At 41.0% G+C, this 10,000-nt stretch overlaps 1 protein-coding gene across 14 annotated transcripts in view; it reads right to left on the bottom strand.

Annotated features, from left to right (window-relative positions):
- Positions 1-10,000, bottom strand: part of Pur-alpha (Purine-rich binding protein-alpha) — a 341,292-nt gene that overhangs the window by 46,465 nt on the left and 284,827 nt on the right. For 2 of the 14 annotated variants that reach the window (XM_067126420.1, XM_067126413.1), the window contains exons 1-2: positions 9,709-9,761; positions 5,765-5,920 (exon numbers count right to left, since the gene is read on the bottom strand). The exons of 10 other annotated variants lie outside the window; for them this stretch is intronic. In XM_067126420.1, coding sequence (XP_066982521.1) covers positions 5,765-5,873 — 109 coding nt within the window. In that variant the 5' untranslated portion in view covers positions 5,874-5,920; positions 9,709-9,761. Of the gene's footprint in view, positions 1-5,764; positions 5,921-9,708; positions 9,796-10,000 lie in introns of those variants that run through there. 2 more of the 14 variants (XM_067126414.1, XM_067126422.1) reach the window with 2 other exon arrangements.

Raw genomic sequence — 10,000 nt, 5'->3', positions numbered from 1 at the left:
ACATAATTCAGTCACAGCTACGAAATTCGTGAAACATAAAATGAGTTTAACTTCGAAAGTGCTTTAACCTTTTGGTTACCAGCGCCAAAATTCAGGGATTGCATCTCTCTCTCTCCAGGCTGAAACGAACACCAGACAGCTAGTACCTCCGAAAGCCAGTAAATCATATAGAAAAAGGATTAGAGAGAGAGAGAGAGAGAGAGGGGGATGGGAAAGAAAGGGAACTAGCTCTCCTCGTGCTCTCTCTCTCTCTCTCTTTAGCGCCTTCCTGCTGCTGCTGCTATCTCCTTGCGGTGGAAGGGAAGGGTACGGTGAGCGTCGAGCCTGGACACGAGAGAGAGAGAGAGAGAGAGAGAGAGAGAGAGAGAGAGAGAGAGAGAGAGAGAGAGAGAGGGGTGTTCTTCAATAATTTTGCTCTTTAATACAAGAGTTGGCTCTAACTCTCCACCATAGATGGTAGTGAATCCAGTAGGGTACGTCTGGTGCAAAGGTTCGCTCTCTCTCTCTCTCTCTCTCTCTCTCTCTCTCTCTCTCTCTCTCTCTCTCTCTTCTATCCTCACGCCCTCTCACTCTCGTTCTCACGCATCGATCTCGAGGTACTCATACTGGCTACTCTCTCTCTCTCTCTCTGCAACACTCGACCAGACCAATATCAACGATAACCAACCCCCGCCAGTCTTGAGTATACCTTATGTCACTGTTATATAACAGCAGTTTTCACTTACGGGAACAGTCACCGTTCCTGTCAACCTCGCAGGCACGACAATAAACAGAGAGAGAGAGAAAACTCTCCAATTCCCATTCCCATTCCCGTGAAAAAAACAAAGTTTAATATGAGATCACCCAGCGACTTAAGCTGTCAAACTCTCTCTTTTTTGTTGCCAAGCTCCGACATAATCTCTACTACTGGACCCATGCGATAGGAAGCAAGCACGCAGGCACTCTCTGTCGTACAGCAGAAGCTAGCGCATGCATTCATAATGGGTTTACGCATGACCTGCCACGCAACATTAAGGATGGCAATCCTACGAAGGAAGGAAGGGGTAAAATACGGATTTAAAGGGACGGACACGCGTTCGCTTAACGAACAGACGGGAGGAGATGGCCGGCGTCGGCGTGAACAATGGCACCACGGCGTTCATAACAAATTTGGCACATGCCTATTATTATTATTATTATTATTATTATTATTATTATTATTATTATTATTAAAACAGTTTAACCAGACAACTGAGCTGACTATCAGATCTCATAGGGCTGGCCAGAAGGATCTGGATGGAATGACAGGTCTAGGCTAGAAGCCTAGCACTGGGACCAAATAGGTCATTAGATATGGTGCACTGGAACCAAATAGGTCACTAGATATGGTGATGAATGCATGAAAATGAAATTACAAGCTGCACAAGGGCATACGCTCTTATACTGGAACACATTCACACAATAAATACTTTTATACTCAAGCTTCCATATATACTCACTACTAAGGCACATTAAAATTCAAAATAAATCGAAATTTTAAAATTTAGTTGTTTTAAAATTCATTAGACCCTTACGGGGTTTCGTATTTCTAGTATTTACTTTTTATATTTTATGAATTAAATCACATGCCTAGCCGTTACTGTCATTCAAAACGAGCGAGGACCTACATTAATGTGGAACAAACCTTACCACAGTCTATTATGTTGTAAAACAAGTCCTGGATATGTGGAACATATAGAGAAATATTCGCTCAACATGCAGCATCAAAACTGAGGACGATGTTGAGTCAAAAGAGTTATGTTAACATCTTAAAATTAACATCCACCTTACGCAGAATGGCAAAAGGTCACGTGTGTACGTCACACACACACACGTGGTGCGTGAGTGCCAGTCTTAAACGATGAGTTCATTAACACATTATTGATCTATAAACGAACAATGTTCTTGCAGCCATGAACGTCCTTTTAACACTCCAGAAGATGCTCCTGGAAGACACCCCACTGCACAGTGTGAAATACAAACCGGAGCCCCGACAGTGCTCCTCCTGCCACTGAACCAATGCAGGGGTCCTCTATACACACTGAAAACAAAGCCATCAGCGAATGGAGAGAGCCATCCACTTTCTTGACAATCATAAGGACACCTTTGGATTCGAAGACGGCAATGGACTACCAGTCAACAAAGAAACGAGTAAGAAATGTTGTATGAGCCGCGGCCCATGAAACTTTAACCGTGGCCCGGTGGTGGGATATCCTATATCGTTGCCGGAAGCACGATTATGGCTATCTTTAACCTTAAATAAAATCAAAACTACTGAGGCCAGCGGGCTGCAATTCGGTATGTCTGACGACTCGAGGGTGGATGATCAACATACCAATTTGCAGCGCTCTAGCCTCAGTAGTTTCTAAGATCTGATGGCGGACAGAAAAAAGTGCGGACAGAAAAAGTGCAGACGGACAGATACAGCCGGCACAATAGTTTTCTTTTACAGACAGCTAAAAATGGAGTCTGACCAGGGAGGAAGCGACAGAGGCTGGCAAAAGGCGTTCACCGCTAGGCGTCAGAAGGAATTCAACAGTTACCCTGGTAAAAGAAGACAATATACAAATTGTGTGGCATCCTTCCCCACCCCCAAAGTGAACAAGTAAATTTTATACTCTGTCCTTTTTTCCAGCTACCAAGTCTTTAAACGCCAGTGTGCCACAGAGGAAATGGCTTCGGTCGATCGGCAGTGCAATAACAGCCAGAGCAAGCCCTACCTACTCTCCCTTTTAAAATCACCTAGGAATGGAATGGCATCTAGAGTCTTAGGCCAAAGGCCAAGCACTGGGACCTTCGAGATCATTCAGCGCTGGAAAGGAAATTGAGAGTAGGTAGGTTTGAAGGTGTAACAGGAGGAAAACCTTCTGCAATTGCACTATGCAATAATTGTTAGGAGAGGGTGGATAGCAAGATGGAATATGAATGGAGACACAGTAACAGGAATGAAAGAGATTGCAGCTAGGGGCCGAAGGGACGCTGCAAAGAACCTTTAGTAATGCCTACAGTGCACCCCGTGAGGTGCACTGACGGGATTTAAAATCATCTAAGGGGACTCTCGTGCAGTCCTTTCTCAATACATGTTAGCAAATAATAAATAATACTTAAATATAAACTACTTTCTTTTTACAGACATACATTCTTTACGAAACGGTTCTTGAACCACATTCTCTTACGAGGTGAACCAAACTACCAAGAAGTTTTAGAAATATAACCAAAAAGGACTTTTTTTCTCTCTTTAATATTCTAGATAGTAAGAAAGCAAATGCATATACACATACTCTCTAGATATTTGTTCATAAATTAAACCTTCCATAGAATAATCAACTGATCCCGGTACATTTTTTTTCTAAAATGAAGTACAAGGTACACCTCATAAATGCGATAATTATTAAGATAAATATAATAATACCACAAACCTTGAAACATTTACATCAAATGTTTTGCATTTGTACAAAATTCTCCCAAAAGATCCTTTGGTGCGTGCGTGCGTATGCATAGTTTCGCACAGGTTCTCTCTCTCTCTCTCTCTCTCTCTCTCTCTCTCTCTCATCCTTTGAACGTGTTATTTTCATAATTTGCTCTGCGGCAAATATTTTCCATTTTTCAAATAGCAAACTTCAGAGTAACTACCAAATATATTCTATTTCATAAAACACATATACAACCAATTCACTATAACTTGGATATAAATTTAAAAAATGCTCAGTATTTACATTAAGACTTGTGAAGCGAAAAGTATGATACAAATAAATTCTAATTAGCCCTTTCAAGAATTCGCGGCCACCATACATCATACTTTTCCGTCAGCTTCTTATACAAATGTTCATTTTCGCAGTTTCTGTGGCATACCCAACAATGCCGCAATAACAAAGTAGTGAAAACTGTGAATTGTCTTATAAAATGGAATGATTTTCAAGTATTCTGGAGTTCGCTAAAACCTTAGGTTCAGAGATTTTTAAGAAGGTAAGAGACCAAACACTCGCCCTCCTCTCGTGAGGACCTGGTGTGGGATCTAGGATGGAGAAATCACACGTTCCGTTCAATTTTGCTGTGCCTCTGTTGGCTTAAGCATCGAACATTGTACCTGGAAGAAATATATATATATATATATATATATATATATATATATATATATATATATATATATATATATATATATATATATGTATATATATAATCCTAACTCCTAAAGGATTTTTACAAAACCTGACGCTGGAGTAACTTACCAACCAGCACAATACCCAAAATACTATGCTTGGGCACGAATGGATACCCACGATGAAAAGTGGATGACTGGAAAAACACGCTTTTTTACAATGCTTTATATATATATATATATATATATATATATATATATATATATATATATATATATATATTTATATATATATATTTATTTATATAAACTTCATGTCATAATTTATCCTAGTCTTTACATGTATCCTTCATGTCATAATTGATTCAAGTCTTTCCATGTAAACTTCATGTCATAATTGACTCTAGTCTTTACATGTAAACTTCATGTCATTACTGATTCTAGTCTTTACAAGTAAACTTCATGCCATAATTTATCCAAGTCTTTACATGTAACCTTCATGTCATAATTGACTCTAGTCTTTACATGTAAACTTCATGTCATAACTGATTCTAGTCTTACATGTAACTTCATGTCATAATTTATTCTAGTCTTTACAAGTAAACTTCATGTCATAATTTATCCAAATCTTTACATGTAAACTTCATGTCATAATTGATTCGAGTCTTTACATGTAAACTTCATGCCATAATTGATTCAAGTCTTTACATGTAAACTTCATGTCATAATTTATCCTGGTCTTTACAAGTAAACTTCATGTCATAATTTATCCTAGTCTTTACATGTAAACTTCATGTCATAATTGCTTCTAGTCTTTACATGTCAACTTCAAGTCATAATTTATCCTAGTCTTTATAAGTAAACTTCATTTCACAATTTATCCAAGTCTTTACATGTAAACTTCATGTCATAACTGATTCTAGTCTTTACATGTAAACTTCATGTCTTAATTTATCCTAGTCTTTACATGCCAACTTCATGTCATAATTCATCCTAGTCTTTCCATGTAAACTGAGTGGGGCGATAACATATCAAAACATTCCCCGTCAAGTGAAACCAAATTCTTTTCTGTGATTCTCTACGAGTAACAGAAAATCAAGTTATTTCTAGTAACAGCCCGCAACGAAGCTCTGTGGAATGCAAGAATTTCGTCACGCTTTCACGCACAGTGTCACCCACAAACGGAAATAGCTGTTCGAAACGAAGAACAACCGAAATTTATCAATATTCCAAGAGCTGCTGCTCCCAGTAACCTATAATAATAGCAAGTTCTGATGATCAATATTCGGGACATATTTGCACGTCCCTGAATACTACAAGCTTCCACCAACAGCCTTAAATGGCTTTAGTGAAGTAGGTGCCTACACAAACGTGTAGGCGAGAATTCTCTCTCTCTCTCTCTCTCTCTCTCTCTCTCTCTCTCTCTCTCTCTCTCTCTCTCTCTCTCTCTCTCTGTGACTTTCGCCCTCGCATGCAGAAAACACCTTTGACTTTTACATCAGCTTAACTCCGCTGCTACAGTAAATTGAATCGCTGACATTAAGCAAAGCCAGTCTCCATACTAACACTAACTCTCTCTCTCTCTCTCTCTCTCTCTCTCTCTCTCTCTCTCTCTCTCTCTCTCTCTCTCTCTCTCCCCTTCCTTACCTTGAAAGGTGTCCATCGGTTTGACAAAAGGTTCCATCTTTCCAACACGGCTCTCTTCTCTCCCGGTCGTCATTTTGCCTCCAATGAAAATGTCAGTCTTGAGCACCATAAATACTCAGTTTCGACGCCTTGCTTACGAGTTTATATATATTATTCCTGATTTCGAACAACAATGGAATGAAGATGAAAAGAACATACAACACGGAACTGATATATATATATATATATATATATATATATATATATATATATATATATATATATATATATATATATATATATATATATATATATATATAATATATAATCAACGCAAACTGTTTTTACGCTGTCATGTTTGCTGTAGTACGTGCACTTGTATCGGGATGACCAAAAGTGTTCTTATCGAGTCTTTATCTGTTATTAAAAGTATGACACTCGAGAGACAGTTCTGGACGGGTTCTCGTCCACTTCCGAGGCGATCAACGTCTGTCTGTCTATACGACAGTCAGGTTCAGAAATCGTGGTGAAACTACTGCCGTCATTCCTCCGAGAACATAGACCAGACAGCTTGGAACAGCCGAAACACCATCTCATCTTTCTTTCTTCGTAAATAAAAAAAGCATTTCTTCCGAATACGTGTATGTATATATGTATATGTATAGGCTATATACTGAACACATAAGTAAATGAGTAAATGTGTGTTTGTGAGTTTATATATATATATATATATATATATATATATATATATATATATATATATATATATATATATATATGTGTGTGTGTGTGTGTGTGTGTGTGTGTGTGTACTTGTGAATGTGTTTATCACTAGTATATGTAAAGTTTAGGCATAACACAGTTTATCCTCGTGCAAAACAAGAGTGGGAGGTTGATTTGGAGGGTAAAAAAAAAAACACTAGAGCCAGGATTAAGCAACAGATATCTCCCACATCGTATATACATTCAAATGGCTCTTCTACACAAGTTCTGTATCTACCATTGTCTGATATTTTCGAAAACCTCAGTCTTTCTCAATTTCCAGACCATGTAACCAACACCTTATGAGAGAGAGAGAGAGAGAGAGAGAGAGAGAGAGAGAGAGAGAGAGAGAGAGAGAGAGTCAATTTTGACATTATCAGAGACGAATTTAAATTGCTGAGGAAAGAAGGGGGGGGGGGCGTAAAAATTTAATTTCTTTTATGACTGCATTATGCAAAGGCCGTCACCATTTACGCCAACGCCACGTACGCAGTGCGCGTGTGCGTATAATGACGGAGAGGACATGTTCGAAAAGGTGGAGCGGTATTATTCAACATCAATCACAACGTACACGCCACAACCGGAGAAAAATGAGGAGCGAGAAGCTGCTTCAGAAGAAAGGAGGAGAAAGGGCACAAACAACACGACGGCGAATAAGGATAACTGAACGCGTGTCATTCAGGACGCGGGAGCACAGGATGTGACAAAACGTGGCGAAACCAGAACCCGTCTCCTTCTCTTCTTCTTCTTCTTCTTCTAGAGTGACCGGCTCTTTGGAGTAAGTTTGTTCTGCACACAACGCAAAGGGGAACTTCCTTTGTCTCGTCTAAGGTGCGAAAAAGTACCCCGGGGGCCGGAAAGTCGACAGTCGCTGCAGAATGAGACGAAAGCAACGCTGCTCCTCTAAATACGAAAACCGGATTGAAAGGAAGGCAGGCAGGCAAGCTAGCATGTTCTTGAGGAACGAACGTGACGAAAGAGCAGGGGTATGTGTCTAAGAACTTCTGACGACGAATCATGAAATTTCTAATACCATGAAAAGAAGGGCTTTAGATACTGACTATCTTGGCCTTCTACACATCTAAAACTGGCTTTAGATATTAATTATCTTGGCCTTACACACGTCTAAAAGGGGCTTTAGATACTGACTACCTTGGCCTTATACACATCTAAAAAATTGCATTGAATATTAGCTATCTTGGCCTTATACACATCTAAAAATGCCTTTAGCTATTACTTATCTTGGCCTTATACACATCTAAAAAATTCCATTAGATATTACTTATCTTGGCCTTATACACATCTAAAGAGGCCTTTAGATATTACCTATCTTGGCCTTATACACATCTAAAAAGGGGCTTTAGATATTACCTATCTTGGCCTTATACACATCTAAAGAGGCCTTTAGATATTACCTATCTTGGCCTTACACACATCTAAAAAGGGGCTTTGGATATTACCTATCTTGGCCTTATACACATCTAAAAGGGCTTTAGATATTACCTATCTTGGCCTTATACACATCAAAAAGGGTTTTAGATATTACCTATCTTGGCCTTATACACGTCTAAAAGGGGCTTTAGATATTACCTATCTTGGCCTTATACACATCTAAAAGGGGCTTTAGATATTACCTATCTTGGCCTTTTACACAACTAAAAAGGGATTCAGATATTAACACTCTCAGCCTCATACCCATCTAAAACAGGCAAAGTTTGTTTTAGAAAAAACGATTTTTGTTCAAAAACACAACTTACGACAACCACCAAACACATATTCTCCGCTCGTGTGTGGACGAGACAGGTGCAGGAAAAATTCAAACCAATACCAAGGCTGTGCAGAAATGAGAAGCATCACTTACTCTGCGAAAAGTACCCGAAAAGATTCACGAGGAGACACTCTTGAATTGTTAAAATTCCTCAATCTATGACCGAAAAAGAATTCATAAATTGTAAGCTCTGCGCTGCTAGAGATGGAATGCATAAAAATATGTTTAGTCAGAAAGAGAGAGAGAGAGAAACAACAAATACTTGACCAACTACAGCGAAGGCGGACATTAAAAATGAATGGACCGAGGGACCTTGAGTTTTTGTTGGAATTTGAAGTCCCCAAAAGACAGACCGACCGAGACACACAGAAGGTACAAACGTGGCCTCTCCCAGCAGCGCTTGTTGCAGATTCAACCCGGACGTGTTATTACATTGCTCGACTTCCTCTCCTCCCTTTTCCGAGAGTTCACTCACTTTAGCCAATACAAACAGCAGAGGAGGAGGAGGAGGAGGAGGAGGAGGAGGAGAAGGAGGAGGAGGAGAAGAGGACGTGTACCAAATGTAATCTAGCGACATGAAGCACATCCAAGCGCCTTGGAGCACGATTCTGCGAGGACGGAATTTCTACAGAAGCTGCTGCTACAAGTAGCATACCGACCGATACAAAGGCCCAGAGAGAGAGAGAGAGAGAGAGAGAGAGAGAGAGAGAGAGAGAGAGAGAGAGACCTCACAGACACGCAACGCACGCACAAACACACGTCCTTACTCCACCGACATTCCTGTGCATGACCGGCCGGGGCGTGAATACTGCAAGCGCGCCGCTTTTTTCTTTTTTTTTTTCCAAGTACTGCCAGACAGATGAACACTCTCAGATGCCCCCTCAAAAAAAAAAACTTTCATTCCAGGCCACCGTTTCGGCACTAACGAAGCTTCCTTGCCGTCATTGACCGCAACTTTGTCCGTTTCTCGTCTAGTTCATGTGTGTGTGTGTGTGTGTGTGTAAGCAGTCATGTCTGTGTTAGGGGGCGAGATGAGATGGCGAGTCTGGTGTCTCGGAGGAATGTGAGCAGGAAGTTGCAGATATTACACTCGGTCCTCCTGCTTCCCCGCCGTCTGATCTATGAATGAAAAAGGGCGGCCGGCTTCTTGAGGAGGAGCGAGAGGAGACTGGGCATCCCAAGGGCCGTGCCTTCGTGCCCGGCAAGCGTGGCTGGTGGCGACGAGGCTGAGAGGCTGCACACACGAGTTCAACATGTCCTTTGAATCTGGGGAGAACCACCAAGAACTGACTTTCGCAATTCAGCAACCATTGCCCTCTAATGAGCCGCCTCCTACTCCTCCTCCCCCAGCCGCCCCTGGCTCACTCGCCCTCTTTCTCTCTCTCTCTCTCTCCTTCTTTCTTTCGCCGCCTCTCACAGGAAGACGGCCACTCACAGACGAACACGCACAATCACCACAACCACTGCATCCACGGCTCAACTGCAACTGACGGCGGGAGGACCGTACGGTCGGAATACGTACCTCACTTTCACCCCCGTCCCCAATTCTCCTCCTATCCTCACCACTCCCTCGTGGGTCTCCCTCCCTCCTTCCTCCTTCCTCCCAGTCTCCTCCTCACTCCCTCACTCTGAGTGAGTAAGTGAGTGAGTGAGTAAGTCTGTCTGTCAGTCTGCAGTTTTCATAATTCATAATTCTTCAACAGCTTCACTCTTATTGCAATTACATA

The sequence above is a fragment of the Macrobrachium rosenbergii genome, chromosome 24 (assembly GCF_040412425.1).
Source record: "Macrobrachium rosenbergii isolate ZJJX-2024 chromosome 24, ASM4041242v1, whole genome shotgun sequence".
NCBI lineage: Eukaryota > Metazoa > Arthropoda > Malacostraca > Decapoda > Palaemonidae > Macrobrachium > Macrobrachium rosenbergii.
This window is presented reverse-complemented; position numbering and strand designations above follow the sequence as displayed.